At 44.4% G+C, this 18,204-nt stretch overlaps 1 protein-coding gene, 1 long non-coding RNA gene and 1 pseudogene across 3 annotated transcripts in view; 2 read left to right on the top strand and 1 right to left on the bottom strand.

The window, feature by feature from the left end:
* Positions 1 to 18,204, bottom strand: part of LOC149275748 (uncharacterized) — a 179,337-nt pseudogene that overhangs the window by 116,366 nt on the left and 44,767 nt on the right. The gene's annotated exons all lie outside the window — the stretch shown is intronic.
* LOC149275751 (uncharacterized) lies at positions 3,308 to 7,398 on the top strand. Its single transcript, XM_089504357.1, has 2 exons — positions 3,308 to 3,372; positions 5,697 to 7,398. The coding sequence occupies exons 1-2, from the start codon at positions 3,324 to 3,326 to the stop codon at positions 6,932 to 6,934; spliced, it is 1,287 nt and encodes a 428-aa protein (XP_089360483.1). The 5' UTR covers positions 3,308 to 3,323; the 3' UTR covers positions 6,935 to 7,398.
* On the top strand, positions 15,530 to 16,653 carry LOC149275750 (uncharacterized). The gene is made up of 3 exons (XR_016279381.1): positions 15,530 to 15,734; positions 16,105 to 16,251; positions 16,456 to 16,653. It is a non-coding gene; the product is annotated as an uncharacterized LOC149275750 (long non-coding RNA).

Below are 18,204 nucleotides of genomic sequence, written 5' to 3'. Positions count from 1 at the left end.
CAGTTCAGTCTCTGGCAGCATTGTCTTCCCAGAAGGTGGAAGTGAGATTTCCAGACCCCAGACACACAGTGCCAGTGAGTCCTTTGTGTGGGCAATGTGTGTGTGTGTGTTGTTTACTAGAGCTTTGTGAGATATTTGTTTCACTGGGTTTACAAAATGAATTTACATAGGTCTTCACTTCCCAAAAATGAGCATAATCAAGGATGCAATCTTCATTCATAAACCTATACCTTTATAGATTTTTGTTGTATAAGTGCAATATATTTAGCATTGTGCATCTTTTAAAAAATATACAAGGAAAAGTGAAGAAATTGTGATTTTGACAATAGATCCATTCAGAAACAATGCACACAAATGTACATGCCTCAATTTCTATGTGCCTTTAGCAAGCAGAGGAAGAAGGTGCATACTTCATGCTCCTGCTATGACTGACACACACAAACACACAAATCTTGTAATTGTCCATTTGTAAACTGCTTTGATCTTTTTGGAAAAGTGGCATATAAATAAATGTATTATTATTATTATATTATTATATTATAAACACAGCAGTTAAGCTCAGAGATTTGTCTCATTTGTAAAAATGAAATGATTATTTTCACCAGTGTCTAAATGGGGAAGGGGGTATGATGAGGGGAGGCCATTGAGCAGATCATTGAAGAAATGCAGGTCTTATCCAGCCCAGGGACCGGAGTTTCTCCATCTGGGATATAAATCATAGAATCATAGATTCATAGAGTTGGAAGAGACCCCAAGGGCCATCCAGTCCAACCGCATTCTGCCATGCAGGAACTCTCAATCAAAGCATCCCTGACAAATGGCCATCCAGCCTCTGATTAAAAACCTCAAAGGAAGGAGACTCGACTGCACTCCAAGGAGGGAGTTTGTTCCACTGTTGAACAGACCTTACTGTCAGGACGTTCCTCCAAATGTTAAGGTGGAATCTCCTTTCCTGTAGTTTCCATCCATTGTTCTGGGTCCTAGTCTCTGGAACAACAGAAAACAAGCTTGCTCCCTCCTCAATATGACATCCCTTCAAAAATTTAAACAGAGCTATCATATCACCTCTTAACCTTCTCTTCTCCAGGCTAAACATCCCTAGCTTCCTAAGTCATTCCTCATAAGGCATGGTTTCCAAATTCTTCACCACTTTAGTTGCCCTCCTTTGGACAAGCTCCAGTTTCTCAATGTCCTTTTTGAACTGTGCCCAGAACTGGACAAAATATTCCAGGTGGGGCCTGAGAGAGCAGAATAGAGTGGCACTATTACTTCCCTTGATTTAATATTTATTTAGGTATTTATGCCCTGCCCTTCAGCCCTAATAGCTCTCAGAGCGGCTTACGATTATTATTTTTAATCAGACTGTTCCCTGCCCTCAGGCTTACAATCTAAAAGACACGAAACAAAAGGAGAAGGGAATGGTGGAGGGAAAGGGGATGAGGTCCAGTGGTTCTTCGCTCCCTCTGAGGCCTGGACCAAGGCAGATGGATTGGAGGGGGGGCTCTTCCTTCTTCCAAGCTAGCCCTGATGGAGCTGGACCTGCCTAGCGAACTCCCTCTCAGGCTGGCAGATGGCAGTTATGGAGGGCGGAGTCTCCTTCCTTCAGGCTAGCCCAGATGGAGCTGGACCTGCTTGGTGAACACCCTCTCAGGCCGGCAGATGGCAGTTATGGAGGGTGGAGTCTCCTTCCTTCAGGCTAGCCCAGATGGAGCTGGACCTGCCTGGTGAACTCCCTCTCAGGCAGAAGGATGGCAGTTATGGAGGGCGGAGTCTCCTTCCTTCAGGCTAGCCCTGATGGAGACGGACCTGCCTGGTGAACTCCCTCTCAGGCCGGTGGATGGCAGTTATGGAGGGCGGAGTCTCCTTCCTTCAGGCTAGCCCTGATGGAGCTGGACCTGCCTGGTGAACTCCCTCTCAGGCTGGCGGATGACAGATTTAGACACTATACTTCCATTGTTGCAGCCCAAAATCGCTTGTTTGCAAGAATGACAAGGGGATACTTGTCAAAGGCCTTACTGAAATCAAGATATACTATATCCACAGCATTCCCTTCATCTACCAGGATCATCTATGGAGATTAGATTTGTCTGGCATGATACCCACCTCTGCATCGGCCCAAAGGAGATATATGTGACCTGCGTATGTCACCAGCAGGATGCTGTTCTCTGTGTCTGAGCGCTGTAGGGTTTCTTGCCAAACCAAGCCTAACCTTGGTCCCTTTTCTCAGGACCTTCATCTCGGCCTCCTTGTACACGGCTTTGGGCCCTCTCTTTCTGGACGTGACCCAAGTGCAGGACGACCAGCCCCCCCCCCCCCCCCCCCCGCAGACCTGATGGCTGACACAGAGGCCAACCGGAGGGAGTTGGGCTCCAAGAGGAAGAGGCTGCCAAGGTACAACAGCTCTTTGGTGAGTCACTATCCTATTAGCTTCGTCTGGATCACTGATGGGCCAATTTATGAAAGGAATGAAATACAATACTATCCGAGTTTGGCAGACACAGTCCTGGTTAATCCTCTGTCACCCCATTATTTGGGAGGCTTTTAAAAAGTCCTGGTTTCTCTCTCCTCCTCCCACTTTCCCCCTTCTTCAGCTGACTCCTATTTCTGCATAATGAATGCCAAGGAGTTTGCACCCCATCAACTCAAAAGTGGGGAGAGGAGAAGAAAGAAGGGGGCAGGGACATGTCCTTGCTAGAAGTCTGAGGCAAAAGCAAAGTGCTGTGCCCTTCCCCGCTTGTGTGATCTTCCTCATAAACAACTTTTACCATCTTCACCACTTTCTGGCGTTGCTTGTCCACATGTGTCTTGTTCTTTCCATCTGTGAAATGTTGGGGGATATGGGGAAATGTCTCTGGATCTAAATTGGGGGTGGCCCCATGGCCCTCAAGCCCACAGTGCTCCCCAAAACTGCTTTTTAGAAATGACATTTGCCTCTGAAATTTGGCAACAAATGGCTAAATGCACTATAATGTTTGGAGGCTAAATGTACTATATATGTTGGAATAGACAGTATCCTAATCCATCATCAATATCCCAGCCATGGTCAAAATTATATTGTTGATTATATTGTATATTACATTGAAAGAATTTGAGACAAACTGGGTCTAAAAGGCAGTAGCTTTTCTCTTACTAACAGAATTAAAAGTTTATTTCCTGGACAAAATTCTGAGGTGATCAAATAATTTTTGGGATTTGCTCCTCCCTCCCCTTTTATTAGTCGTTCTCTGGATGAGGGCTATTTTTTATTGTAGGTGACCTTTGCGGATGTTTTGGTATATTTCACTGAGGAGGAATGGAAACTGTTGACAAAGAAGCAAAGACTTATGTACAATGATGTGATGATGGAGAATTACGATAATGTGGCCTCTGTGGGTAAGGAAGCTGAATTCATTGCCCTTACTATGAAGACTGAGGGCCCTTTCATTCTACATTATCATGGCACTATGATTCCACTTTAGATCTGGAATAGACCACAAGGACCATCTGGTTCAACCCCTTGCCATGCAGGAAACACATTGAAAGCATCCCTGACAGATGGCCACCCAGCCTTTGTTTAAAGGCATTTACAGACCTTCAAAGAAGGAGAACTTTAACAATTAATAATAATAATAACAACAACAACAACAACAACAACGAGATGCCACCATGCTCTGAGGGGGTATATTCCACTATGGCATAGCTCTTACTTTCAGGAAGTTCCTTCTAAAGTTTAGGTAGAACCTCTTTTCCTGTGGCTTCTGACCATTGTTCTATGTCCTTTGCTATAGAGTAGGGTTGCCATATTCTTCTTGGGCTAAACCAGGATGGGGTGGACGCTCCCCCTTCCCAGCCTCGCAACCAATCAGAGAAGCTTCTGGGGGCGGAACTTCAGGTCGCAATGACCGCTGGGGCTTGTAATCACAGTGGGTTCCTATTGGAAACTACAAGCTTCAAGGGCCAGGAAGAAGGCCAAAATGGAGGAGGTTAGTGGGCTGGAGGACAAGGGCAGCAGGCTGGAGGACAGGAGGCCAAAACATGGGATTGTCCCACCTAAATCCGTGACATAGCAACCCTACTCTAGAGCAGCAGAAAGCAAGCTTGCTCCATCCTCAGTATCTCTTCAAATAGTTGAACAGGTCTAACATATCCACTCTTAACCTTCTCTTCTCCAGGCTAAACATTCCCAGCTCCCTAAACCACTCCTCACAGGGCTTGATGGTTTCCAGACCCTTCACCATTTTCATTGCTCTCCTTTGGATAGACTCCAGCTTCTCAACATCCTTTTTTGAATTATGGTGACCAGAAGTGGACACAGTATTCCAAGTGAGGGCCTGACCAAAGCAGAATAGAGTTGCACTATTACTCCCCTGAATCTCTAACATAGAATCATAGAGTTGAAAGAAATTAGCTTAGCTGAAAGGAGATATATAGTTTGGTTGGGGCAAGAGTGACCTCGGGATTGAGCCCAACTACACCAGGCCTGGAAGCCCACAGAACTCCAAAGGCATTTGAAATAGGTTTTTATGTTTTATTTAGGTGAAAAGCAAAATACACACACACACACATAAGCATTCACACACACGCACAAGAACTAGATAACAGGTGGAAGTGGTGAAGAGATGTAAGACTTTCATAATGGTAATACTTTACCTAGGTGGATCTTGATTCCAATTGCTGAGTGTGTGAAATGGGAAGAGAAGTCAGGAGCTCCTGCGACAAATGGGTTTGGCGAGTGCATTGAGGTGCTTAGCCATGTAAACCGACTGTCTGTAATTGGACTGACGTCAAAGAACACACACACACACACACACACACTGGAATTGTTGCTTGAGGGCAACAAGGTTTAAATTGCTTTAGAATGTTTCCTGGGGGGAACAATGGTCTGAAACCAAATTGAATGCAATGGGAGCTTGGTGTAAATATCTCAGACAAAAAGGATTAGCACACTGGCTCTCAGTCCTTCTTGGCTGTGAATTCTGATCGTGTTCATGAGCCAATATACAGCACAATCTGAGGGTAACGCTCCCAGATGCAGCTCAACAATAACATAGCAGAGTACGGAAGCAAATATCCAGATATAGATATTGGCAATGCACTGACCACTTTTCAAACTTAAAAGTAAGTCACAAACACAGTTGATTTCACTGAAATCTTTGGAAGTTTTCTATCTTGAGTTACAAATTAATACAAATATTTGCAAGCTCTCCTCTCCGACTTCCATGAACTTCACCATCTCTTGAACACACAACTCCAATCCAATCCACACCAATCCGCATGTGAGCTATATAATGTATTAGTTGTGACTCATATCCTGGTGCCAAACAGCATGAAGTGACCTCTGCAGTTAGCTTGCATCATGCCATGTGCTCTGACTCAGCACTCTATGGCAGTCTCACAGGATATGCCACCTATCAATCAAAGTATTTTTGCACATGTTTCCTGGAATATTGTTTCAACAGTCCTTTGACTATCTGCTTCCACTGATTCCCTCAAGGCAGTCCCCATCCAGCCTCTTCTTTGCTAACTCTTATGAGTAAGGATACAATCATTCCATGGATTTAGAGGTATAAGCAACAGGGCCATGCTTGGGTTCCACACAGCAACTTCATTAATTAAATTTCAAATAAGGAGGGGTTAATGTGGGCTAAATCATGGGGTAACTCCCTCCTCTATTAAGTCTGATTTTCAGTCTTAACTGTCATTGTCCTTTTTTACAGAAGAATATTTTAGTCATGAGAGAGTCCACACAGCAAAGAAGTCACATAAATGCCAGCATTGTGGAAAATGTTTTTCCTCGAAGTCAGACCTAGTGAGACATCAGAGAGTCCACACAGGAGAGAAGCCATACAAATGCCAGCATTGTGGGAAATGTTTTTCTTTGAAGTCAGACCTAGTGAGACATCAGAGAGTCCACGCAGGAGAGAAGCCATACAAATGCCAGCATTGTGGGAAATGTTTTTCCCGGAAGTCAAGCCTCCTGATACATCAGAGAGTCCACACAGGAGAGAAGCCATACAAATGCCAGCATTGTGGGAAATGTTTTTCTTTGAAGTCAGACCTAGTGAGACATCAGAGAGTCCACACGGGAGAGAAGCCATATAAATGCCAGCATTGTGGGAAATGTTTTTCTTTGAAGTCAGACCTAGTGAGACATCAGAGAGTCCACACGGGAGAGAAGCCATACAAATGCCAGCATTGTGGGAAATGTTTTTCTTTGAAGTCAGACCTAGTGACACATCAGAGAGTCCACACAGGAGAGAAGCCATACAAATGCCAGCATTGTGGTAAATGTTTTTCTTTGAAGTCAGACCTAGTGAGACATCAGAGAGTCCACACAGGAGAGAAGCCATACAAATGCCAGCATTGTGGGAAATGTTTTTCCCGGAAGTCAAGCCTCCTGATACATCAGAGAGTCCACACAGGAGAGAAGCCATACAAATGCCAGCATTGTGGGAAATGTTTTTCTTTGAAGTCAGACCTAGTGAGACATCAGAGAGTCCACACGGGAGAGAAGCCATATAAATGCCAGCATTGTGGGAAATGTTTTTCTTTGAAGTCAGACCTAGTGACACATCAGAGAGTCCACACAGGAGAGAAGCCATACAAATGCCAGCATTGTGGGAAATGTTTTTCTTTGAAGTCAGACCTAGTGAGACATCAGAGAGTCCACACAGGAGAGAAGCCATACAAATGCCAGCATTGTGGGAAATGTTTTTCCCAGAAGTCAAGCCTCCTGATACATCAGAGAGTCCACACAGGAGAGAAGCCATATAAATGCCAGCATTGTGGGAAATGTTTTTCTTTGAAGGGACACTTAATGACACATCAGAAAAGTCACACAGGAGAGAAGCCATACAAATGCCAGCATTGTGAGAAATGTTTTTCTCAGAAGTCGCACCTAGTAAGAAATCAGAGAGTCCACACAGGGGAGAAGCCATACAAATCTCAGGAGTAAACTAACATTATTTTTGTCAATAAGGAATATAAAATACTTTAATTCAGTGTTGCTAAGAAAAGCCCTTGTGATTTTGTTTGTAAGGCTTGTCTGTCCATATGTCTCTTTGGGTTTTAAAGTTGTATTTTATTAAGTTTAGATTTTAATTGCTAATAATATAGATAGTTGGTTTGGGTTGTAAATTTGGCTGGGGATTATGGGTCATGGCTGGGGATTATGGGTCATGGTATAGGTTAGCTAGGTTAGCTAGATGGGGGGCTGGGATTTGTTGCAGCTGTCTAGAATAGTTATGGCAATAATAGCTTTTGCAATGTTTGGGATGTTGGCTGAAGAAAGTTGGAGGCTTGTATTAACAGAAAGGGGTCTAGTTTCTGGGGATGGCAAAGAGGGGCTTGTTTACTGTGGGGCTTAGACTGTGGGAATTGGAGGTGGGGGCTAGGATTGGAAGAGGGTGGAGTTTTAAGTTTTGGGGTTGAATGTATTGTTTGACTTGGAGTGGGCAGTTCTGGCTTAAAGACTGAATTTCTGACTATGTGTTCTCAATAAAGTTCTTTACTTTTTCAACACACTGGACTCTTTGATGCACAAAACTGACCCTTTATTCTCTCCTCAGCTCCATTCCCATCCGTAAGAACAGCAGAGGCAAACATACAGGATACACAGAGAGAGCTTTATTTCCAAAACAGAGCCTCCCTTTCCTGCCTTTCCCTCCTGAGTCCAGCTCTGCACCTTCGGCTCCATTGCAGTCTTCTCAAAGGAAGAAAAGAGGGAAGGAAGGGGAGGCCACTGAATCCCCTTCCTTTCCCACAAAGGATGCCAGCAGAATAAGCAGCAGCAGCTAGGCCCTGGCAATCCCTGCGCATGCTGAGGAGGGGCCTTGAGGGGGATGTTGCGGTCGCCCAGGACCAAAAGCCTAGGCGACTCCAGCAGCAGCTCTGAGACCAGTTGTGTCAGCTTGGCTAAGGAGTCTGTTACGGAACAGGGAGGATGGTAAACCAACAGATTCCCCAGACTTTCTCTAGTCTTTAAGCTGAGGTAAATACATTCGATGTGGTCGATCATACGGATAGGTATCCTGCTCAAGGCAAGATTGTCTTCATGGACCAAAGGCATTCCCCTTACCTTCTCATTGATGGAGAACCCAGCTGGTAAGGCCTGATCCCAGCTGGCTGAGCTATCATCACCAGCCAGGTCTCCATGAAACAAGCCAGGTCAGCCTCTTGGTCCAGTAGGAGATCATGGACTATGTGCGTTTTATTTTTGACTGACCTGGCATTACACAAGAGCAGGGAAAGGTTCTGTGGTTGGTTTGGTATGCTCTCCAGCCCTTTTGGGAAAGCAGGGTGAATGGAAGGGGAGAGAGATATCTGTCAGGGTCCTAATCGCAGCCCCTCTTGCAACACAAAAGGCAGTACTTTGCAAAAGGAAGAGCTTGTATTGAAGAAGAAGTAATGGAAGTAACTTTTTTTGTCACAAATGAAAGAAAGTATAAAGATATCCAGTTTATAACCATATGAATCCACCCCACTCCATTTACCAGTAAACCAAATTAATTGGATAGCCCTTTCCCGCACAGTGTTCTCCCGCCCTTTTCTGCGCAGTGTCCTCCCATCCGGGATTCTGGCAGCTTTTCTTAAAGCAATTATGCTCTCATGTGCCTTTTCTCAACCACTGCACCTGTGGCCTTGGACAACAGAACTCAGCCACACAACAGTTTTCATTAACATTATGGCTTAACAATATATATAGCTATCTATAATACAAAACCCCATCAATCTCCACATAATATGGTACCATATGAAAATATAACAAGCACAAACCCATAGCAACATAATGCAATATAAAAAATACCAATAACTCTCTAGGTTCCCCCTCCTTTTACAGAGACCAGTCTTTTAAACTCAAGCCTCTGTTAGAAGGGTGATGCCCACACATTCCAATCCTAGCAAAGAAGCACATTCTTTAGCCATGATCTCTCTACCTCTTTCTAGTATCTTCTATTAAAGCAGATATTAAAACATATTATTTTAACCCACCATAAATCCCATCTATCTTAAGTCTAATCTACACTAAAACCTATAACCTTTATGGCATGAATCCCTAAATGAATAAATGCATGAATAAAAGGATTCATGACATATTGTGACTTCAGGCTGATGCTCCTTGCCTGCAACAATGAGATGGGACCATTTTGAATTTAGGCTAATGCTGCTTACCTGAAGGTTTGAGACGTGACCATTGCAACCTGAGGCTGATGCTCCTTGCCTGAAGGATTGAAACTGGCCCATTGTGATCTCAGCCTGAGTTTCCTTGTCTGAAGAATTGAGACATTACTATTGTGACTTCAGGGTAGTGCTCTTTACCTGAAAGATTTAAACTGGCCCATTGCAACCTCAGGCTGATGCTCCTTGCCTGAACAATTGAGATGGGAGAATTGTCACTTCAAACTGGTGGTGTGTCCCTGAAGGATTGAGAAAGGTCAGAACTTGTGTATAAGAGTTCTGTCATAAAGGGTAAAAATATTAGGGGTTGGTTATTAAAGTAGGAGTTACAGTTGTAGTTCTTAGTAGGCAGTGTAGAGTGATGGGTTATAGAAAGCACATAATGGAAAGTGATAGAAGGACAGATGGAGTGGCTTTTAGATGAAGGAGGGCGTTTGGAGAGGGGCTGGGGTTGCAGCTGTAGACGGGTTTTCAAGGAGGAGTGAAGCTGGCTTGGGAACACCGCTCTTCAAGGTGAGGCTGTCTGGGAGAAGGGAAGGGAAGTATAGACAACCTTGGTATCTATGCAACCTCTGCTTGTGTTGTTTTAGCTTGGGAACTGGGGGCTGGGTTGAGTGAGTTAAGAAGGGAGCAAGTTCCTTTGGACTTCTGACTTTGCAGAAAGGTGTTAATGGATGTTTCTGCCTGGATTCATCAATAAAGCTTCTTTTGTTTCAAATCAGTTTTATTTTTTGAGCACAGGACTGACTCCAGATCTCACAGTTTGCAAAGTCTCACAGATTTACCTCCAGTGGAGACCCAGGAACAAGAAGAGTGGTTCTGGAGATCCCGATGGTGGAGGAGCAGGTGCCTTCTTCAGAGGAACTAGGAGCCAAGCCCAAGACTGGGAAACCTTATGAAGCTCACACCATCCAGGCCACCACTGGAGGATTTGGGTTTCCGGCCCCAGACTGGGGAAAGGAAGGCCGTCGGGAGGCAGAGTGACAGCCTGGGACCTGGCAGTGGGGGAGTCGCTTGATAGCCGCCCCAGCAAAGAAGAACCCCAGGTAGACGTTTATCGAATGGAGGAAGACATCAAGGAATTAAAAGACCTTATGAAGTGGATGGTGCCCAGGTTAAAGGTGCAGAGGAGGAAGATGTCAGAGGCGAACCGAGGGCATCTGATGCTCCTTGCCTGAAGCATTGAGACTGTCCCATTGTGACTTCAGTCTGATGCTCCTCACCTGAAGCATTGAGACTATTCCATGGTGATCTCAGGCTCTCATGGATGACTACGTTGGGGCACGTCCATGACATACAATGGACCAGTGAAACGATGTCCATGATATAGGAGTCAGTGTGGCCTTGTGGTTTGAGCATAGTGGAACTACAACTCTGGAGATCAGGGTTTGAATCCCAGCTCCAACATAGAAACTCACTGGGTGACTGGAGAAGTCACACTCTCTCAGCCTTAAGGGAAGGCAATGGGAAATATTTAATAGCAACATTTAAGTATTGCAATTGCTATGGTTGTTGTTACTGGGTTGTTGTTATTGCTGTCTATCTATACATTATGATTTTTATGTAGATTATTGGAAGAAAAAAATAGAACCATTAAAATCAATCAGACACATGAGTCCTACCCAGCCCTCCTCCTCTTGACATGTTTGGAATGATGAAGGCTGGGGCCAGCCCTAGGACTCCAATCCTAGACCCATTTTCTGGAAATTAAGGGGATGTACAGGCCGCCCCTTTTAACACCAGATCAGGACCATGGCAAACACACTGCTTGTTGCAGCTCCTTTTTGCACTATAATAAGGCTACGCTGTGGCCCTGATGTGGCCTTTCCATAGTGCAAAAAGGAGCTCCTTTCTGCGCCAGGGAAAAAGTGCCATATCCACCAACATTGTGGCTTTTCTGCACTACTTTGGCACTGCGTCATCTGGATGTAGTGCCAGAGGACTAGCACTACGTCGCCTGTGATGTAGTGCAGTGTGCAGCGTCACACTGGCATAGGAGAAGAGTCAGGGAGTGCGCTCTGCAGACGCCATCTTTGCCCTCATGCCGGCTAAGGATGCTGGTCTCTATGCCCTCAAAGGCCCAGTGAACTGTCTTAGTCTTCCAGCATTCACAAGATTCTCTCTCTGAGGGTTTGGAGGTGAGACTGATAATAGTAATAATAATAATATCATCACTAGTTAATATCCTGCTTTCCAATGGATTTATTTTGAATTTTAAGGAAGGTTCAGGTTTGAATTGCTCTTAGCGCTGTTGAATTGTATTTTCAGTGGTCCGTGAAAGATTGCATAAATGTGTGCACATAAAAACACTTTGTATTTTCTGCAGGTGTGGAAAGAACCAAGATGGCTTCCAGAGGAAGGGAGAGAAGAGAAACAACCCTCAATTCCTCCTTTGTTGAAGAAATTGGAGGAAAGAAGACCTCCGGACAGGTTAGTGTCCAGACCTCCTTTTTTGTGGTGGAGCCATTGGGAATTTGACTGACTAGGATGCAATGGGGCTGTTATATACAATCCTCTGTCTTTCAGCAAAGGCTATTTTGTATTGCAGATTACCTTTTGAGATGTGGCAGTGTTCTTCTCAGAGGAGGAATGGCCACTCTTGAGTCCAAAGCAGAAATTTCTGTACAAAGAGGTGATGATGGAGACCTATGAAAATGTGTCCTCTGTGGGTAAGGACCCATTGCCCTTCCTATAGAATGGGGGCAAGTGCTCTAGAAAGCTACATTGCGTGGGACACTGGTTCCAGTTTAATTTTTATAGCAACATCCTGTGAAATCATGGAATTTGTAGTTTCTAGTTTCTAGAACTGCCCACTTTACACCGGTTCTTAAATCCCTCCACTGGCTGCCCATTAGTGTCTAGTCAAGATACAAGGTGTTGGTTGTAACCTTTAAAACCCTACATGGCTTGGGTCCAGACTACTTGCAGGAGTGCCTTCTTCCACACAATCCTCCCCACACTGGAAAAAGTCTCCTAAAGCCTAAGAAGATTAGATTGGCTACAACAACCCAGAGGACCTTTTCTTCTGCCTCTCCTAGGCTTTGGAATGACCTTCCAGAAGAGATCCATCACATCACCACCTTTGAAGCCTTTAAAAAGGCTGTTAAGATGGATCTCTTTTGGCAGGTCTTTCTAGAACACTGTCACCGACACTGTTATTGATACCGATCCCCCGGCTGCCCTGGATAGATAGAAGTTCTCCCCTCAGCCTCTCCACCCAATCTAGTCTTCACATGTCTTTAAAGAACAAAGGAGGTAGGAAGGAGAAAGATGTAGATGGTAATAATAAGAACAAAAATAAGAAAAAGTGTGATGTTTGTTTGAATTGTAATTTTATTGATTGTATGTTTGTTTATTCTGAAAACTAAAAGAATTTGAACATTATTTCCAGTTTGACCTCAGTATCTGCTGAGGTTTGGTTTTAGGACCCCACTTAGTAACCAAAATCCGTGGATGTTCAAGTCCTATTACAAACAATGGGGTTGTAGTATGATGCGCCTTACATAAAATGGCAAAATCAAGGTTGGCTTTTTGGGGATATATTGAGATGCAGAATCTGTGGATACTGAAAGCTGACTGTGAAATGTTAAAAAGCAGTTGAAATCATCCCATTAAGAGAAATGCAACCCATGTAATTGGACTCATGGAGAAGTGGTCAGATGGAACCAAGGAGAATGTGTTTCTTTGGTTGGTTTCCCTGGAAACAATTGGGAATCTTGGCCAAGGTGGAAGTTGAGTCAGTTGAGGCTGAGAGAAGGAGGAGAGACCTCAGGAGAAGAGCATTTCTCTGGGTTAGTTTGCCTGTTTCCTATTTTATGTTAGTGTTTTGAATACTGTCTTTCTTACAGTGGAACCTACTCCTGCTTTGTGAACTGACAAGGAACAGAAGAAGCTCATGCACTTTCCATGGTGTTTTAGAGTTGGGCAGCGTGTTCACATCTGGCTGTCTTGGAAAGAGAGTTAGTTATTCCTCCCCACTGAGAATTTATCCTTAAAGTAATGGAGGTCAGAGCAGGGGAGCATTAAATCTGCCTCAAACTTTTTACTGAACTCTCTTCCCCCCAATAAATTCAATGCCTTGGACAGTCAAGATTAAAACCAACATGGATTCACTGTCCCACTAAGATGGAAACGACTAAGGGGGTTAGACACAGTGGGATGCAGACCTTTGCCTCTAGTGAGAGCCGTTCGATGAATTTTACGAGGCAAGTCAAGTTTATTTACATACCCCCTTTCTAATGGGAAAAAAGTATATAAAGTGAATTCCTTGCCATGATAAACACAGATTTAGGCTACAGATACAAGGGAATATTTGATTATACAACATTTTTGTTGGAGATTTGGGATATCTGCATTGCATATGTAAACAAAACTAGACACATTTCCTGTTAAACATCCTGCATCTATTTGTAGAAAGGTACACAAGCCGAAATGATTTGTCTTGCTGGGATTTGCTGTTTTAGTTGATTTGGAGATAGTTATACAAACTCATTTTTTTTGTTTGTTGTATCATTACCTTTACGTAACTGTTACTTCTCATTGTTATTAATACAGAATGACAGGGAGAAAAACTGTGCAATCACAGATCATGCGTTGTGGAGTTCCTATTACAATGGAACAACCATTAATACCATAATAACCATGTGAATCAGATGTGTCACCTACAAGCTGCTCGCAGAAAACAATGTTCACATCACGTTCAAAATCACGCCTTCCAACGCTTGCTTGCCTTGCTCTGGTAGGGGACTTTTAAAAAACATGTGGGATATTCTTTTCTTTTTGTGTATTTTCCCATCCAAAGATCCTGGAAGTTGAGAGAGACAAAACTCCACAGGAGGAGCATCTCCAAACCCAGCGTGACTACTACTGAATTTGGTCAAGAAAAAGAAGCAGGAAAACAAGCGCTTGAAAGAGAAAAGCTCACAGGTGCCACAAGATCTCTTTGCAAATTTAAAGAAGAGTGATTTAAGTCGGGTAAACCTATATTCTAAAAATATGGCAAATTAAAATAGAAGAGCCGACAGCCTTTGAAAACAATTTGAAACCAAACACATGCACAAATATGGATTAAATCCAAAGGCACCGGGAAGCAAAAAGCCAAGTTTTATTTGGCATTCAATGAAATCGGTGTTGGTGCCAATTGGACCCCTGAAGGCGCCCTAGTAGAAAAGGCCCTCTCTCACATCCTCCCACCATAAACAGAGCCCACTGGAGGAACATGGAGGAGGTCCTCTCCAAAAGACTTTATTTCTTAGGCAGATGGGTCCATAGGAAGCACTCCTTCAAGTACTGGGGTTCCAAGCCATTTAGGTCTTTAAATAACTAAGTGCCTAGTTCAAATCGTAGCAGATGTAGTTTTGCAAACTTGCAGGAAGCAGTTAATGAAACCTCTTGAAGCCCAAGAGAGGTTTGACAGGGATGGGATCCAGTGCTCACACAAATGAGATGCTTCCAGCTGCTACTATTTTCCTTCTTAAGTAGGGATCCTTTCCCTCCTCTGATCAAGGTGAAAAACAAACAAACAGCTTCATTTATATACCGCTTCATACTGAACTAACAGTGTCTAAGTGATTTACAACTGTAAGCTAATTGCCCCCAACAATCTGGGAAGTCATTTTAGCAACTTCCTCGAAAGGATGCAAGCTGGAGTCGAGCTTGAGCCCTTTCGCTGGTCTTGAACTCGCAACCTTATGATTTTGAGTGAGTGGCTGCAGTACAGGCATTTATCCGCTGTGTCACCAGGGCTCCTAAAAGCAGAAGCCCTGTGTAAAAAGGAAAACAAATCCATCAAAGGCAAGGATGAGGGTGGGATTAAAGTCTCTCTTCAGCACTCGGACAACCCGTCGGAAGAAGGAAAGGATAAGGTAAAGCAAACCCCATAGATCCCATCATCAATGTCTCTCCTGTACCAGTTTAGTAAAATGCATCAGGAGATTTTTGGCTGGCCATTGGAAGAACATCCCGTGGATGATATGTTGGATTCCAGGATGCAACCTCATACTGAGAAAAGCGAGAGAGGCAGGCTGACTTCTGAGCAGGTACATTTCCGCCAGCTAAATGGAGTGTCTCCTCCATGTGCCAGCCGGCTCTTTCACAAAGGGGCATTGTTCTTGCTACTTCATTGCTCGTTTTGGGATTGAAAAAAATATTCATTTGCATCTTTTAGCAGAAAGAAGGTATAAAAAGGATTCCCTTGGTCGCCTTTCCTCCATCCTTTCTTCCTTTTTTCTAGAAGCAGGGACAGGATAAGAGCCTTGAAAAAATGGGGGAGAAGAAGGAGAACAAGGAAGATACAGAAAAGGAAGATGAGAAGGAGAAGAAAGAAACAAAAGAGGGGGGAAGAGAAGGTAGAGCCAGCATGATGTGGCTATTTTAGTTTTAAACTAGGTCTCCCAAAAAGTCCCTTTGTCTCCTTTACTCCATCCTTTCTTCCTTTTTTCTAGAAGGATGGACAGGATAGGAGCCTTGAAAAAACAGAGCAGAAGAAAGAGCACAAAGAAGATAAAGAAATTCTTGCAATCAGTCCAGAAAAGAAGGATGAGAAGAAGAGGGGAAAAACCAAGGACAAGACAGAGAAGGTATAGCAAGTATAGCATGCCTGTTTAAATATTAAATTAGGACCCTAGCAATCAGGGTTCAATTCCCTGATCAAACATTAAAAAAACCCACTGGGTGACCTTAGGCAGGTCAAACACTGTCAGCCTCACAAGATTGCAGTGGCAAACCCCCTCTAAATAAATTTGCCCAGAAGAACCTAAGACAGGTCTGCCTTTAGGCCTCCATTAGTCAAAAATGACCCGGAGACATGCCAGCACCACCAACAGCAGCACCACAACAAGGCAATGTCACACCCTCTTCCCCTCCTTTCTTTCAATGGCCAGATCCCTGATTTTGTCACATCCTTAATTTTACTTTAGGACTAATCTGCCCAATTTTCTTCTTTCACAGGCCAAAGACAGTGAGGCCAAAGTTGGAGATACAAGGAACCCACCAAAGTGCCCTGTCTACGTTGCAAATGGGAGCGAGCCCATAGCTATTGTGGAACAGGAGGAAGAAGAGGAGGAAGAGCAACTGGACCAAGAAACATTTGACATTGTACGTTTTCTGCCATTCCTAACATGTTGAAAGCATACAGAAAAGAGTATCCATTGAACTCTTCTTCAGCATCACATTTTAGATGAGCTGATTTCCCACTTTCCTTAGCTGTCCAGAGCAATAGGCAAGTTAAAACAATTCCTCCCACCTTCCCTCCCACCCTTCACTTTCACATGGCTCCTCTCTGTTTGTTCCCCTCTTCAGTGCGAAGAGAAGATGCGGCCAGTCAGGAAGACCATACAAGATCTGGACAACCCAGGCAAGGGGCGCTTGGTGGAAGAACTGGAGAATATTATACACAGCTGAGAGGCAGTGAACAGGCAGGCCCAGCTCCATCAGGGTTAGCCTGAAGAAAGAGAGCCCTCCCAGCAGTCCATCTGCCTTGATCCAGGCCGCAGAGGGAGAGAAGAACCACTGGACCTCATCCCCTTCCCCACCACCATTCCCTTCTCCTTTTGTGTCGCATCATTTCAGATTGTAAGCCTGAGGGCAGGGAACCGTCTAATTAAAAATAATAATTGTAAGCCACTCTGAGAGCCATTAGGGCTGAAGGGCGGGGGATAAATACCTTAAATAAATAAATAAATATTTAAACAGGGCTATCATATCACCTCTTAACCTTCTCTTCTCCAGGCTAAACATCCGCAGCTCCCTAAGTCGTTCCTCATAGGACATGGTTTCCGGACCCTTCACCGTTTTAGTTGCCCTCCTTTGGACACGCTCCAGTTTCTCAACATACTTTTTGAACTGTGGTGCCCAGAACTGGACACAATATTCCAATTAGGGCCTGACCAAAGCAGAATAGAGTGGCACTATTACTTCCCTTGATCTAGACACTATATTCTATTGATGCAGCCTAAAATCACATTGGCCTTGTTAGCTGCCTCATCACACTGTTGACTCATGTTAAACTTGTGGTCTACTTGGACGCCTAGATCCTTTTCATACATAGTTTCATTCATCCAGGTGTCCCCCATCCTATATCTCTGCATTTCATTTTTCCACCCTAAGTGCAGTACCTTACATTTCTCCGTGTTGAATTTCATTTTGTTACCTTTGGCCCAGCTTTCTGATCTATTAAGGCCATTTTGAATTTTGATCCTGTCCTCTGGGGTATTAGCTACTTCTCTTAATTTGGTGTCATCTGCAAATTTGATATGCCCCCATTTCTGTCATCCAAGTCATTGATAAAGATGTTGAATAGCACTGGGCCCAGGGCAGATCCCTGTGGGACCCCTTTTCTCTTGCCAATGGGATTTGCAGTGTATTCCTGGACTGTATCTCCCATCATCCACAGGGCCAGAGAGAGGAGGGTCCTGCCCTGCATAGGGCTGCCATTTCATGGGTCTTAGGCTTTGGGAATGTGTGCCTTTGGCCAGTGTCCGTGTGGCTGGGGCTCCAGGGTCCCTCAGTCCCTCATGCCTTGTTCCATATTAACTGCAGGAGGAGCCTGTGAGGGTGGGGCAGGGGGCGGGGCCTTCCAGCTCCTCTGCCCCCATTGGCCAGAATGAAGAAGGGGAGGAGCTTCTGCCTCTCTATTTAGCTCTGTGCACAGAAGAGAGAGACAAGGAGGAAGGAGAGAGACAAAGACAAGGAGGGAAGGAAGGAAGGGAGAGGAAAAGAGAGGGAGCAGAGGGACAAGGCCTGGAAGTGGTAGGCTTCACTACTGTGCTGAGGCCTCCAACTGCCAAGCGCTGAGGTGGAGGTGGCCATTCTGTGTTCCAGCAGCCATTTTGTTTTCCTTGTGACTGTGGGGAATAATGTTCCGGAACCTTCTCTGAGCCTCAGTTGAACATAGGCTTCTCTTTCTCTCCTGAGGCTCCAGAGTCAGAAGGAAGCCAGGCTCCTTGGGCCAAAAGGAAGGAAGTGTGTCCCTTTGTGTGTCTTTTGTGTCTCTTTTCTGAGAGGGTTTTCTTACACAGCTCTGCTCCTTCTGGGGAACATGGGTTTTAA

The sequence above is a fragment of the Sceloporus occidentalis genome, unplaced genomic scaffold, assembly GCF_023333645.1.
Source record: "Sceloporus occidentalis isolate IW3139 unplaced genomic scaffold, rSceOcc1.0.p SCAF_268, whole genome shotgun sequence".
In the NCBI taxonomy this organism is placed as follows: Eukaryota; Metazoa; Chordata; class Lepidosauria; order Squamata; family Phrynosomatidae; genus Sceloporus; species Sceloporus occidentalis.
This window is presented reverse-complemented; position numbering and strand designations above follow the sequence as displayed.